The sequence below is a fragment of the Thalassophryne amazonica genome, chromosome 22 (genome assembly GCF_902500255.1).
Source record: "Thalassophryne amazonica chromosome 22, fThaAma1.1, whole genome shotgun sequence".
Lineage (NCBI taxonomy): Eukaryota > Metazoa > Chordata > Actinopteri > Batrachoidiformes > Batrachoididae > Thalassophryne > Thalassophryne amazonica.
Window position 1 is genome coordinate 26,946,647 of NC_047124.1, and position 16,588 is coordinate 26,963,234.

Genomic DNA, 16,588 nt, shown 5'->3' on the forward strand with positions numbered 1-16,588 from the left:
TTTTATTAGTGCACTAGTTGCTTTTTCCACTATTTATTATACTATATTATACTATTTATAATAATACTATATATTATTCGACTAACTAGTCTTAATATTTTCTAATATTCTGCTCAATTAGAAGATTAAATTAGACTTTTTATTTCACTTTATAAGCAGTTACCATAGCTACAGTCACATCTATTAGTAGTTGGACACTGTCACAATTTTTGCAAATTTTTGCATCAGCAATTACACAGCTTCATGGTGAACTGGTGCAGAGAAGGATTTTCTTATAAAAAGAAAATGACATGAAAATTAAGCTACAGTTTGCCAGAAGGCACATGGGAGGCTCAAGCTTATGCTTAAGCTTTATTACTATTTTTTTATCCTTCTGTATTCCACTACTCCATGAAGTTGTGACTGGTGGTGCAATAGGCAAAGCTGCACTATGCAAACATTCATTCATTCATTTTCGGCCACTTATCTGGGTTACAGTGGCAGTAGACAAAGCAGCTCCTTCCACACTTCCCTAGCCTAACTCTTCTTGGGTGATCCTGGGACGTTCCGAAGACAACTGGAATATATAATTCCTCCAGTGTGTCCTGGGTCTTCCCCGGAGGCCTCCTCCCAGTTGAATGCGCCTGGAAGACCTTCTTACGGAGACAACCGGGGTGCATCCTTATGGCGTCAGATCAGCGGCAAAATCACACGTGTAAAAAATGTGTTAACGCATAGATATTAACTGCGCGTGCGCAAATTATCACTGCGCTATTATGTGGAAATGATTGTAGTACAGAAGCTTCAGAGATCCGTCGTTCCATAGATAGATAACTGGAGTGACGTTTTAAGGACAAATGAGGTGATAATCACTTAACGCCGTTGTCTCCGACTTACTTCTGCATCAGAGAGGAGGGCTGCCAATCAAACCTTGCTCTCCAGAGACAACCAGTCACAGCAGAGCCAGTGCTGACCTGGTTCCCTCCCCCATAGTGCCAAAATCCAACCCCCATAGTGCTAATAGAGAGAGCATGAATTCCCTGCGTGCGAGCACAAATCAACTTCGAGCGGGCGCTGGTCCTCACCTTTGCGCACGTGAGTGTAGTTTTGGCGCTGATCTGATGCCATGCATCCTCACCAGATGCCCGAACCACCTCAGCTGACTCCTTTAAAAGTGAAGAAGTAGCGGCTCCACTCAAAGCCCTCTCAGGTATTCCGCCTTCTCACCCCGTCCCTCCATTTCTATACAGATAAAAAAATAATAAATAATGGAAAATATCCATAATTTTAGTACATCTGTAGCTCTGATCAGCCCTCCAGCTCAGAGGCTGTGATTATCACAGGTTCGGTTCTTTTTTGTTGTTCTGCTGATTTCCACATGTGAGTCAGAACATCTGGTAAACACTTGTTTTACAGATGTAACTGGCTGTTAAATCATTTTCACATGAAGAAATAACAGCCATGGTTGAAGTGTGATTCGGTTGTGTGAACCAGAGGACGTATGCGCTGCCTGCGCGCTCATTTAAGTCCTAACGAGTGTTAATTAAACACACAGCCAGGGATTTATTCAACATTTAAGATGGTGTAAAAATCTTTGAGTCGATTTGAAGATAAAAGTAGTCCAGGTTAAACTCTTGTTCAGATAGTTATTAAAGGCGTCATCGAGTGCAGAACCACTAATATAATTAGTGCAGCAGATAAGTGAAACAATTGTGCAAATGGTGATAAAAGCATCAAATTCGGCAGAAATACTCCTTAGACACTCCTCTTTTGAAAAAAAAAAAACGATTGGCCACTTGACTTTTCAATCGGTGGTCAGGTAGGGGTCAATTGAAGAATTACAACGAGGTCAAAATTAAAAGATGCTCCAATCATGTTGAAAAATATTCCACATTATTTGCCTGATCATAAAGATTCCAAAAAGGTATAGTTTGGACTATCTGTGACTGAATTCTATGGAGTTACGGGTTAAAAACAGCAAGAATCGTGACAAAGGTCAGTGTCATTTTGTACAGGGGTCGGAAGTTAAAGTTGCTCCAATTTTGGTAAAAAGTAATGCCAAAAGTAATGCAAATTATTGTTGCGCTAATAGGATTAATAAATGGAATAGTGTTGAATGCTTGGTCTCCGAAGTAAAGGTCAAACAAAGTCTACGTCTAGTAAGTCCCTTCGGCTGCTCCCTTGTTTGCACTCGGGGTCGCCACAGCAAATCCAAGGTGGATCTGCATGTTGAATTGGCACAGGTTTTACGCCGGATGCCCTTCCTGACGCAACTCCACATTACATGAAGAAATGTGGCAGGGGTGGGATTTGAACCCGGAACCTTCTGCACTGTAACCAAGCGCATTAACCACTTGGCCACCACCCCAGCCTACAAACAAAGTCTACGTCTATTGGATACTATGATATGTGACATATGTTACCCTGTAACGTGATAAGTAAGGATGGTACATTGTCCAAACTATTCCTTTTTAAAACCATGTCAGCTCGACTAGTAATTTGCATCACTTTTTACCAAAATTGGAGCAACCTTAACTTTTGACCCCTGTACAAAATGAAACTGACCTTTGTCACCATTCTTGCTGTTTTTTTTTTTTTGTTTTTTTTTTTTGTTTGTTTTTTTTTTGGCAATATAATTTATTGAAGATTTTTCAAAATTTTTACTCACACACATTTATATACAGACAAACAAGAAAACGAGACAAAATAACAAAAGGAACTATAGTCATCTAGGAACAAAAAGATGACTTGAACTAACCCCACCTAACCCCGAAGCTGAGTTCACATCAGAATATACCAACCAGCGCTGTTATAACTCACAGTCAGGTGTATCATGGTAATGCGTAGGAAAATAAAGAAAATAAACCCCCAGACAGTGAACAAATCAAACTAAATAAATGTATTTTACAATGTAAGATACATTATTTATACAGGTTCAGTCATCCACAGAAATGGACGTTAAGTTTTTAAAATAAATAAGAAAGGGGTTCCAATGCTCGTTAAATTTATCTCTTGTGCCCTTTAAAGAAAATTTAATTTTTTCCAATTTAAGATTTGACATGGTGTCATGCAGCCAGGATGAAGTGGACGGTGGTGAACTGCTCTTCCATAACAATAGAATCCTTCGCCGAGCAATAAGTGAAGTAAAAGAAATCATGGTCTGTTGTTTCAATGTTAATTTAAGACCGAGCATTGGAGTCCTGAAAATGGCGATATATGGACAAGGCAAGACATCTCTCCCCATAATTTCAGAAATGACTTAAAATAAGATTTCCAATATTCTTCCAAATTTGGACAAGACCAGAACGTATGCGTAAGATTACAATGGCTTTGTGAGCACCTGTCACATACATCTGGGACACTCTGATAAATTCTTACTGTTTTTATCCCGTAACTCCGTAGAATTCAGTCACAGATAGTCCAAACTATACCTTTTTGGAATCTTTATGAGGCGGCAAATAATGTGGAATATTTTTCAATATGATTGGAGCATCTTTTAATTTTAACCTCTGTGTAATTCTTCAATTGGCCCCTACCTGACCGCCGATTGAAAGGTCAAGTGGCCAATCGTTTTTTTCAAAAGAGGAGTGTCTAAGGAATATTTCTGCCGAATTTGATGTTTTTATCACCATTTGCAGGATTCCCCTCTAAATATTTTCTTACCCGCTGCACTAAATACAGTCACTGTCCAAAAAGTGAAAAGTACAGTGATATTAACTTTAGGTTGCCTATTTTAACTTGAATGAGTGATTCGATCGAGGTCTTGATAAGGGAACCTTGGGATTATCCTCAGAAGTGTCAGACTGGTTACATGACTCAGTGCTGATGAAAACCAACTAAAGTTCTCACGGCACTGACAAGTTGTTGTCTCTTAAACTGTCTGTTGGGAAGGTAGTAACATTTGCATACAGACAAAATGGTAAATATGACAAACAGTAAACCTGAGAGAATATATTTGCCCGAGCTGTCTTGAGGTTGACTGTAGTCTCATTGGCTGATGGTTTTGTTTTTTCTTCTTCTTGTGTGCGTCTTTTATCTGTGTCAGAACCTGAAGCCAGGAAACATTTCTTTTTAAGCTTTATTGCCTTCCAGCATGTCCCACCTTCTTCTTTGAACCAGCGCACTGATCAAAAATGCAACACTTTCCCTCAGGAGTGCGCATGTGGAGGCTTCAACGGGCTTGTCGTACGCGTGCATTTGTTTGCAAGCGTGGGTGGCGCTCTCGCATAAATTTGAAGCTCCTGTCTTGTGTTTACACGGGTGAGGATAGATATGAACGTGCATGTGTGTGTGTGTGTGTGTGTGTGTACGTGTACGTGCGTGTGCACAGTGTTTGTGTGGCCAAGGTTGGCGCCAACTGTGTTGCCAGCATTCCAAAGCAGCATGGCTAGTTGTAGTGCTTCTGGGCAGAAGTGGAATAATTAGGATGCACAGCAAGTTCTGCACTTTGAAGGGTGTGTGGCATATTTTTTTTCAAGGAAAGTCAGATTCTCTGAGAGGTTTTTGCAGTTTTCAGACAGAAACTGAAGACGTCTTCTGCACAGCTTACCTCCAGAGGGGCAAGGAACATAAAGTTTTTACCCCCTGAAAAGAGACGTATAAATGAACATTTATTTCTTGAAAACTGCCAGTCAGGTGAGGACGTCTATAAAGATTCATTATGCAGTGTATTAGCTGCACTCGCAGACAGAAGATTTTGAAGTTTCCATTTTATCAGTCAGTGTGTTTTGAGTCGGTTAGAATGTAAATAAACGGACTGGATTTATATAGCGCTTTTCCATCTGCGTCAGACGCTCAAAGTGCTTCACAATAATGCCTCACATTCACCCCGATGTGAGGCTGCTGCCATACAAGGCGCTCACTACACACCGGGAGCAATAGGGGATTAAACACCTTGCCCAAGGGCCCTTAGTGATTTTCCAGTCAGGCTGGGATTTGAACTGAGGATTCTCTGGTCTCAAGCCCAATGCTGTTTGTTTTATTTTTGCAAATTCTTGATCTTTGTACACCGTCTGCCTGCTGTAAAGTGCTTTAGAAATAAAGGTTGATTGATTTATGGTGTAAAAGTGTTGCTCAGTGTGTCTGTTGTGTTTTGTGCCTCTAACCTGGTTCCGTTCTACTTGCTAATGTAATTTTTTTGTTTGTGCTTCCTGGTGTTTATTTCTTTCAGCCCACTTCCCCCTCTGGAATCATTAACGTTTCATTTTATCGTATTTTGGGTGGACTTAGAGCTCGGATACACTCCACGGCCTCTGAACGTTTCACATTCCCATGGAAACCGGCAGCTCTGTTGGGAATTGTTTGCGTGTTTGTAAAATACATCTGTAGTGTTCTCAGGCGGCAAAGAGAACCCAGGGATACATTTGAAAGCCTTCATGAGTGAATTATAATTGGTACATTCAGTTTGCTGCATGAATTTAAATAAATTACTGTCTGTAATTAAGAATGTAGAATCATTAATAAATGAAATTAGCCAACAGTATCTCAGAGAATTCAGAGGGTGTTGTGCTTTTTGAAGTTTAGAGAAAAGGAAATCCCTGTGCCTTTAGCTGTGTCTGTGTTGTAATTTTTTTTTTTTTGTCTTTGGCTTTCACATGCAAATGTCATGTGCAGTCTGTCATGCACTCATGACGTGCACGCTACCACATCCTTTCATTGTGTCCCATGTATACTGTCTTTAAATGGATATAGTGGAAACATTATTGGTGTGTGCAGGTTTTCATTCTGTCTGTGCGTGGATGGCACGACTGCAACCTCAGCATCCTGTGCAAAACTCACACGCCTACACTTGGTGGATGTATAGGTCGGCTGTATGAGGTTTTTTTTTTTTAAGCACACTACTCAACTTACACTACTATACATTGCAAGCAACATCGCTGGCTTCAGGGAAAATCAATTTTCTGCATCTGGTAACCACAGATGCAAGAAATGTGTATGTCTCTCTCCTCTTTATCTCATCTCTATCTGTCTCTATCTCTCTATTTCAGTATATTGTTCTGTAGCAGGTCTTGTTCCATATCTCGTCCCTCAGTTTTGTACCTACAGCTGCCATAATTTACATGAATTGTTGAAGGTCTCAGCCATCGAGACAGTTTGATAGTTCTGTGTGAACAGGGCAATTCATTGTACATACAAATAAAAATGCCTAAGTGAACTCCAGTGTGATATATTTCCAACATAAAATCCAACGTAAGCCATGTTTGGAAGCTTTGTGAATAACTTGAAGTTTACCTGCTCTCCTGGTGCGAACTAAGTTCAAATTCTATCGCCAAGCTGATGATCGATACATTAAAATAAATTGTCTTATTTATTTCATCTGTACCTGCTGTACACAAGGATGAAAAAAAAAAAATCCACACGTTGCACTTCAAAATGAGCTCCAGCTGCAGCGTAGCCGTCGTAAAACCGGTGTGTGAATGGGACGTTTATTGGTTAATGAAAGTGGAGTCTACTCTCGCTCCAGGTGTGAACTCAGGTGAAATTTCAATGCCAAGCTGATGATTGAAGCCTAAAAAATGTGTGGAGGTCCGTTAAAGCACTTTTACAACAGTGCAATTCTGTTGTAAAATCAGGCAGATGGTTTGTGAATGGGGTGGACTCTACACTTGCTGTGGGCGTGAACCAAGTTGAATCTCGGTCATCAAACTGGCAATTCAGCCAACCGCATGTAGGAAAGATTGCTGCAAAAATTCTATATTAAATATGTGCGTGTGGGGTGCAAGCCGAGCCTCTTATCCAAAAAGGTGGAAGCTGTAGAATTTTGCTAATATTTAATGTCAGGTGAAATCAGTGGATCCTGTCTAACCAACCCACTCAGTTGTTGTGTGGAGAACAACAGGCCATCTAATGTGAAATACAACACGTTAACACAAACTGTCACTGAGTTCGCAGTTTGCTGAGTTCTTATAAGGTCTACAAGGTTTGATGTGTCATTTGAGGTTCAGTTTGTGTTGCTGTCTTGGATTTTCACCACCTAGTGGTGGGAAAATGTCACTACAACTCAAAATGTATTAAACTAATTAACTTAGAATAACGGCGTTTTAGCCAATCAGAAATGTTTTGTCTTTGCTTAACGAATGGAGAACTATTTAAAGACGTCCAGTTGCATGCGTGATGTCTCGAAACTGTTAAAATTCTTGCCTTTACATCATCTTCATTTCCCCAAATTGTCTGACCTGCGCTCGTCAAAATGTCTGTTCAAAGTTTGTGAATCTACAGACATGTATCCGTTTTAATCTAAAGGTACTTGCTGTGGTTTGAAATTATAGTGATCGTGGAAGTTAAAAACATTTTCAGCCGGTCTCTCACCTTAACAGATGTTTCGCTCTCCCTTTCTTTCTCTAGTTCCCAGGTAGAGGGTGATGTTAAAGAGGAGATTCTCCAGCCCCCAGAGGCCCACCCAGTGCCCCCCATTCTGACCCCGTCTCCCCCGTCAGCCTTCCCCACCGTCACTAATGTACGGCAGGACAACGACCGCTACCACCCCAAACCTGTGATACACCTCTTGGCTACCACACAGCACAACGTGACACAGGTACGTCGGTAAATAACGGAGGAACTCTCAGTCTGCTTTAGTGCAGAAGTACATTTTCTGCCTTTGATTGACTTTACGTTTTGCACTCATGTATTTCCTCACCGACGTGTACAGAGTCTCCTGTGCATCCTGTGTGTTGGAACGTGCTGATTCAGCCCCGTTAACGCCTCATATTTCCTGCTCTTCCAGTGCGTGCAAGTTCCCAAATCCAAGAATTGTTTAACGGGATGTACAGTATATTTAACAAATGACATTTGTAGTGGATCAAAATGTCAGAAACTGGAACGGTACTTGGAGCATGCACGCCTTTTTCAAGGCCGATGGTTCGCTTTTCTCCAATAGATGTTTTTATTTGTTACTGGACAGAGATTGAAAAAAAAATCACACTTAACGAAAAGGTTTTTATTTTTTATTTTTTCCCCTCACTGCTTCCAAACAGTACAGAGAGTGCAGCATCATGTTTCACCGAAACATGGCTACACGAACAGATTTTGATGTGTTTCTACCTCTGTTTTTCTTATTGTTTGTTTTATTTTTTTAGGTACCTGTCTGCTATGACGACTGAAATTTCCCTTTGGGGACGAATAAAGCTGTCTGTCTGTACTACATTAATTGATATTATCAACATCTTTCAGTGTTTGTAGTTACAGTATGTAGGATTTTGGGGCATTTATTTGGCTGAAGTACATTTATATCCAACTGTTCATTTGTGTTTAAATTACTTGGAACATTAACATCTGCCACCTAGTGGACACATGAGCATTCACATAGGTATAAAAGAAAACCATGGCCTGTCTCTGTGATTCCTATAGACCTGTAGTAACACTATTTAGTTACATTTATTGTTGTCCCCCCCGGTTGTCTTTCACACATTTCAGTATCCAATTTTAGGCCATTTCTCTTTCTTTTGTTTTATGAAACGTGTTTAACTTTTTGTCTCTGAACTTGTCTTTCCTTTCAGAATCAAGATGTGGATCAACAGCAGAACCAGTCAGAGGCCAGTACAACCACACAGACTACCCCGTCCACGCCAAAGGACCCGGATCTCTTAGGTCCAAAACAGCAGAGCCAGGTCTTAAATCTAGATCTCAATGACAACTATAACAACAAGCTGATCTCACCGTCAGCTAAATTGGAATCAAGCCACATCCACACCCCCTCCTCTCCCCTGTCCCCGGCCCTAGAATGTTCTGGTGCTCCTCGGATTGAGAGGAAACTGAGCATTGAGATTAAGAAGGTGCCGTTGCAAGAAGGACCTCGCAGCTTCGACACATCCCCTTCCATGGGAGTGGCCGGTGGCCTCGGCACCGGCTCGACGAATAACACAAGCATGCTTCAACGGAGCCACGCCTTCAAATCCCGTTCTGGCCAGTCCTTGCTGACATCTAGCTCCTCGCTGTCAGAAGACTCTGGCACAGAGGGAGGATCAGGTGGATTTGGAGAGAGTCAAGTTGATGCTTGCCTGCCTACCAGACCAAACCACCTTCCTATGAAAGGTGGAGAGAAAGAGGAGGCGCAGGGAGGAGAGACAACTGATCTCAAAGCCGGCCATGCAGTGTGGGCTCAGCCCTGTAGCAGCCCAGACAAACGGTTCCCAAAGACCTCCTCGTCTTCTTCCTCCTCAGACCATGTTGTTCCATCTTCATCCTCCTCCTCTCATATCTCCTCCTCTTCCTCCTCATCCTCATCCACTCCTGTTAGGACTGCCCTGAGTTTTACCAACCCCCTGCACTCTGATTACTCAGACGAAGACGGGGATGGAGAGATGTCTGGTGGAAGAGATTTTCGTACGAATGTTTCCACAGTGATGGCAGTTGTAACTTCGACCTCTCACCACGGAGACCAGCAGCTGGTCCGCAAGGTGCTGCCCATGTCCATTGCAGGGCAGGACACTCCATTACCTACTGCAGCTACAGCAAGTATGTTAAATATCTGCTGGAATGTGTGTTATTTAAGTTTAGAACTGGATTTAATTCACCCAACTAGTGGCAGCTTTTAAAAAAATCCAGTAGGTCAAAACTGCAAGTATACAAATTCAGATGTATCAAATGTATTTTTTAACTACGCTATTTCTAGCAACTTGTCAAACATAAAACAGAAAGTAAAATCATCAATCATAATAGTGGTGTACACAGAGTTTTGACTGCTGTTATAGTGATATTTATGGAAAGCCAACACAAAACGAAGACGACGTAATAGGAAATCTGTTCAGGAATGTACTACTCGGTACGTATCTGAACGTGTTGGTCCTTCTGTCCTGATATCATGATGATTGTGTCCAGTCACGGAGTTTTGGGCATTTTCAACACCTCTGCCCTTACGTAGCATCAACTAAGCTCACATTTATTTATTTTTTATTACAAGAAGAACAAGATGTTTAGATATACTTTATGGTGAAATTACTGTAGCTTGGAATCTCTTTTTTCCAACTAGACCCCAGTCGTTCATAATGTCCATAGTCTGCTCGGCCATGGGGTTCACATTGTCTGCTGTTCCCCAAATGTCTCATAACAAGTCGCACATGATCATGACCACTACACTCATCCGCTAAAAGCACCCGGCACTGATCACGACATGAGATGACATGTCATATTCCGTTGAGTTGTCCCATGTAACGCCAACTTCAGTAGCAGTTAAAGTTAATTATTGCAAGGAAACACTATTTTGGTATTTCTGAAGTTTATTGATATTTGCTTGGTGTACTTCAGATATAATAAAAGAAACACTGTTCATAGTTAGCATAATATTACTCGCGAGTAGCAGGGAAAGTTTAAGCACGATGGAGTCAGTCACTTTTTATCAGCTACATTGCTGTTTTTTCTATAATTTGATACATTTAGCCTGGAGGCCATATTTATTTATTTATTCAGTAATAGTAGTAGTTGTTGTTATTATCTTAATTTTAATTTGTATCATAATATAAGAAAATGATTGGCAAGCTTTCTAATGATAATTTATTTTGTTGCAAAATAGTGATTATAAAACCTTGTGAATGCAACTTGCAGGGTGCTGTCCCTGCCTGCTAGCCACATTAGGTTTATTTTAAAAAAGTTAATGGCATAAAGTGCATAAAATATAAAACATAAAATATTATTATACTTTGCTACTATGGCACAAGAATTTCCAGAATTAAGTAAAGGCATCGGTCGCAAAAGCAGTCATGGCTCTGTTTGTTCGGTAAGACCTCCGTTATAACCTTATATTTGATGTCAAATTTGATTATGCTGATTGGATAAATTTATACTGCAAGACGCATGTTTGATTGTGCAGTTGCTTAAAAAATTGCCTACTGCTCTAATTTTTTAAAACTGTTTTTTCAATCAAATCCATGTTGTTGTTACGCACATTCAAAGACAGAAATTCTCAAAACATTGAGAAAATTAATGATTTTTAAAAATTATCAAATGCAGGAGGGCTTGTGCTCTTTGCTCCCCCTGTTGGCCAGCTGCCACTACAGTCAACTTCCTGCATTTATGACACAAGTTATTGACAAAGAACCCAACAAATCATCATAGCAGTCCGATTAACAGAAGTCTAAACTAATTTACACTCAACAAAAATATAAACGCAACACTTTTGGTTTTGCTCACATTTTGTATAAGATGAACTCCAAGATCTAAAACTTTTTCCACATACACAATATCACCATTTCCCTCAAATATTGTTCACAAACCAGTCTAAATCTGTGATAGTGAGCACTTCTTTGCTGAGATAATCCATCCCACCTCACAGGTGTGCCATATCAAGATGCTGATTAGACACCATGATTAGTGCACAGGTGTGCCTTAGACTGTCCACAATAAAAGGCCACTCTGAAAGGTGCAGTTTTATCACACAGCACAATGCCACAGATGTCACAAGATTGAGGGAGCGTGCAGTTGGCATGCTGACAGCAGGAATGTCAACCAGAGCTGTTGCTCGTGTATTGAATGTTCATTTCTCTACCATAAGCCGTCTCCAAAGGCGTTTCAGAGAATTTGGCAGCACATCCAACCAGCCTCACAACCGCAGACCACGTGTAACCACACCAGCCCAGGACCTCCACATCCAGCATGTTGACCCCCAAGATCGTCTGAGACCAGCCACTCGGACAGCTGCTGAAACAATCAGTTTGCATAACCAAAGAATTTCTGCACAAACTGTCAGAAACCGTCTCAGGGAAGCTCATCTGCATGCTCGTCATCCTCATCGGGGTCTCGACCTGACTTCAGTTCGTCGTTGTAACCGACTTGAGTGGGCAAATGCTCACATTCGCTGGCGTTTGGCACGTTGGAGAGGTGTTCTCTTCACGGATGAATTCCGGTTCACACTGTTCAGGGCAGATGGCAGACAGCGTGTGTGGCGTCGTGTGGGTGAGCGGTTTTCTGATGTCAATGTTGTGGATCGAGTGGCCCATGGTGGCGATGGGGTTATGGTATGGGCAGGCGTCTGTTATGGACGAAGAACACAGGTGCATTTTATTGATGGCATTTTGAATGCACAGAGATACCGTGACGAGATCCTGAGGCCCATTGTTGTGCCATACATCCAAGAACATCACCTCATGTTGCAGCAGGATAATGCACGGCCCCATGTTGCAAGGATCTGTACACAATTCTTGGAAGCTGAAAATGTCCCAGTTCTTGCATGGCCGGCATACTCACCGGACATGTCACCCATTGAGCATGTTTGGGATGCTCTGGACCGGCGTATACGACAGCGTGTACCAGTTCCTGCCAATATCCAGCAACTTCGCACAGCCATTGAAGAGGAGTGGACCAACATTCCACAGGCCACAATTGACAACCTGATCAACTCTATGCGAAGGAGATGTGTTGCACTGCATGAGGCAAATGGTGGTCACACCAGATACTGACTGGTATCCCCCCAATAAAACAAAACTGCACCTTTCAGAGTGGCCTTTTATTGTGGGCAGTCTAAGGCACACCTGTGCACTAATCATGGTGTCTAATCAGCATCTTGATATGGCACACCTGTGAGGTGGGATGGATTATTTCAGCAAAGGAGAAGTGCTCACTATCACAGATTTAGACTGGTTTGTGAACAATATTTGAGGGAAATGGTGATATTGTGTATGTGGGAAAAGTTTTAGATCTTTGAGTTCATCTCATACAAAATGGGAGCAAAACCAAAAGTGTTGTGTTCATATTTTTGTTGAGTGTATGTTCCTGCTTAGTGACTCGCGGGAGTTAGTACACAAATGGGTTGATGTGATAAATCAAACAAAATGCTCTTTATTTGAGACAGAAACACGGGTAAAAGCCCTGAGCCTGACAACCTTTTAAATCCACACGCACATTCACAGGGAAACCGCATGTGGTTCAGTCATTTTCTGGGTCACTAAGGAGGCTTCAGACACACCACATGGTAATGACATGTTGGATGTGTCCATGCACACTACGGTATGTTACAGCTGGCTCCAGAACACAAGACATTTTCCAACAGAAGCATTTAAAGCAAGACTGTAATTGGGTGGATGCAAAATTGGAAATGTTAAGAGGCAGCATCTGTCAAATCATTTCTACATTTCACCTTTTGCTTTACAGTACACGTTGGTCTTGGTGAGCACATTTGCTAAAGAGGAGAAAGTATTTTAAAAAACAAACCGTGTTTGTATGCATATGTTTCTGTGTGTGTGTTTACGTGCAGAAAACTGTATGTGCATGTTGGGTGGTGAAGGGTCAACTGCATGAAACGGATAAATATGCACATGGCTTCTTTGTGCACGTTGGGTGGAGGAGAATGGTGTCGTGCTGCTGTTGTGTGTCGGTACAGCCTTGCTGTTGTCATGGCAAAGATGTGATTTGAGTTTGACCTTGTGCGGTGTAACAAATGAGAATCGCCCTTCTCGTTTGTTGATTTCAGAATCTCATGATTTTGAAGTCGATGTCTTGCTGTGATTAGAGCTGCAATGGAATGGAGTGGAGCTGGTTTGGATTGGTTTTGGTTTTGGAGCTGAATGGGATCAGAACTGGAAAAAAAGACTTTTAAATATTTGGGTCCAACTTTGAGAGCTCATTTTTCAAATGGGCTGCAGCACTGTACTTAATTCTTCTTATAACTAGTGTATGGAGGTTCAGTAAGAACACTTATTCGATTGTCTGGGACATATAGAAAAGATGTTCAACCAACACATTCTCCAACTTGGACAAGTGCAAACTTATAGTTTAAAGTAGGTTAAACTCTTATTTTCTTTGCATCATCAACACAGTGCTTGACTCTGATGATGCCATTGTAGCTCTCGTGTTTACATCTGGCAATGATACAACTTTGTGTTCAGGTTCCTCCAGGAATCTCCAGCATACTCTTCTCCAGCATACTCTTCTAGTAGTAGTGATGGAGTGTGCAATGGAAACATATCTCGGAGATGCAGTTTGGACTGAAAATTTAATATCACCAAACATTATGCAACAGAGAATTTAGAACTTTAGAACAATTTAGAACTAGAAATTGGAGGGGACAAAGTGCGAGGCCTGCAGGGCCGAAGCCCATAGGCTGGGGGTCTGGGGGCTGCTTTAGGCCCCGAGAAGCCAACGGTTTCTAGATAAGCTCAGATGCATTCTGAGCATCCAGAACAGTAATTTTAATGTTTTGAGAAGACCATAAAATGGACACCATTTGACTTATACAACTTGAAACTGTGGATATAAGTACTTTATTCTGAGAATAGCCAGCATTGATTTTTATTAACATCCTGGTGTAAATAATTATTAAGAACCTGTTCTTTCATAAATATGAAAGAACAGGTTCTTAATAATTATTAACTATTGCATACTGTATTTTTGTTTTTTTTTCCTCAAGATTTGTTTTTGCATAAGTTTGAAAAAACAACAGATCATAAGTTTAGGATAAATAAATTACCCTTCATGAATTTAATTTTCGAAGTGGCACTAATGACAACACTCATACTGAACATAATTTCGCTTGCATAGACTGATTTTGGAGATCAAGCAATAATTGCAGATGGGCTTTCTGAGGTCCCAGATAGCTTTTCTGATTTCCTTTTCTAACTTTCAGAATTTAGTAAATTAGCATATGGTACATTGATACTTATGTGTAGACACTAGTCCCTAGAGGCAACTGTTTTTGGTTTCAAATCTGGGCAAATGCCGTCCCAGAAAATTCTGAATGTGACAAACAAGAAACAGGTGTTGTAAACAAGTCAGTGCTGCTAAAAATACAAACTTGCAGAAACAAAGATACTATTCTGACATGGTTTTGCACATAAGACTGACATGGTTTGCACATAAGACTGGCATAGCATGTTTCAAGTACACACATATACAGTAGTGTTCAGAATAATAGTGCTATGTGACTAAAAAGATTAATCCAGGTTTTGAGTATATTTATTATTGTTACATGGGAAACAAGGTACCAGTAGATTCAGTAGAGTTTCACAAGTCCAACAAGACCAAGCATTCATGATATGCACACTCTTAAGGCTATGAAATTGGGCTATTAGTAAAAAAAAAAAAAAAAAACAAAGTAGAAAAGGGCGTGTTCACAATAATAGTAGTGTAGCATTCAGTCAGTGAGTTCGTCAATTTTGTGGAACAAACAGGTGTGAATCAGGTGTCCCCTATTTAAGGATGAAGTCAGCACCTGTTGAACATGCTTTTCTCTTTGAAAGCCTGAGGAAAATGGGACGTTCAAGACATTGTTCAGAAGAACAGCGTAGTTTGATTAAAAAGTTGATTGGAGAGGGGAAAACTTATACGCAGGTGCAACAAATTATAGGCTGTTCATCTACATTGATCTCCAATGCTTTCAAATGGACAAAAAAACCAGAGACGCGTGAAAGAAAACAGAAAACCATCAAAATGGATAGAAGAATAACCAGAATGGCAAAGGCTCACCCATTGATCAGCTCCAGGATGATCAAAGACAGTCTAGAGTTACCTGTAAGTGCTGTGACAGAAGACGCCTGTGTGAAGCTAATTTATTTGCAAGAATCCTCCATAAAGTCCCTCTGTTAAATAAAAGACATGTGCAGAAGAGGTTACAATTTGCCAAAGAACACATCAACTGGCCTAAAGAGAAATGGAGGAATATTTTGTGGACTGATGAGAGTAAAATTGTTCTTTTTGGGTCCAAGGGCCGCAGACAGTTTGTGAGACGACCCCCAAACTCTGAATTCAAGCCACAGTTCACAGTGAAGACAGTGAAGCATGGTGGTGCAAGCATCATGATATGGGCATGTTTCTCCTACTGTGGTGTTGGGCCTATATATCGCATACCAGGTATCATGGATCAGTTTGGATATGTCAAAATACTTGAAGAGGTCATGTTGCCTTATGATGAAGAGGACATGCCCTTGAAATGGGTGTTTCAACAAGACAGTGACCCCAAACACACTAGTAAACATGCAAAATCTTGGTTCCCAACCAACAAAATTAATGCCTTGCAGATGTGAAGAAATCATGAAAAACTGTGGTTATACAACTAAATACTAGTTTACTGAGTCACAGGATTGCTAAAAAAGCAGTTTGAACATAATAGTTTTGAGTTTGTAGCGTCAACAGCAGATGCTACTATTATTGTGAACACCCCCTTTTCTACTTTTTTTTTACTAATAGCCCAATTTCATAGCCTTAAGAGTGTGCATATCATGAATGCTTGGTCTTGTTGGATTTGTGAGACTCTACTGAATCTACTGGTACCTTGTTTCCCATGTAACACTAAGAAATATACTCAAAACCTGGATTAATCCTTTTAGTCACATAGCACTACTATTATTCTGAACACTACTGCATGTCAGAAGGTGGAGGGGACATACCATATTCTGTCCCCCCTGATTGAAAAGGTGGGGGTGACATATCCCCCCTATCCCCCACCAAATTGCGCCCATGTATGTATGTGTGTGTGTGTGTGTGTGTGTGTGTGTATATATATATATATATATATATATATATATATATATATATATATATATATATATATATATATATATATATATATACACACACACACACACGAGGGTAGGCTGAAAAGTTCTAAGGCTCCCCATGAAGGAGGAATGCATTAACTGCAATATAGTGAGCCTTATATATATGTATATATATATGGTGTCTATAT

The 16,588-nt window shown here is 40.7% G+C and overlaps 1 protein-coding gene across 3 annotated transcripts in view; it reads left to right on the forward strand.

The window, feature by feature from the left end:
• The window catches only part of LOC117504222 (tyrosine-protein phosphatase non-receptor type 12-like), a 133,505-nt gene that overhangs the window by 106,743 nt on the left and 10,174 nt on the right, over positions 1-16,588 (forward strand). For all 3 annotated transcript variants that reach the window (XM_034163619.1, XM_034163621.1, XM_034163620.1), the window contains exons 13-14: positions 7,324-7,513; positions 8,475-9,432. In XM_034163619.1, coding sequence (XP_034019510.1) covers positions 7,324-7,513; positions 8,475-9,432 — 1,148 coding nt within the window. The remainder of the gene's footprint in view (positions 1-7,323; positions 7,514-8,474; positions 9,433-16,588) is intronic.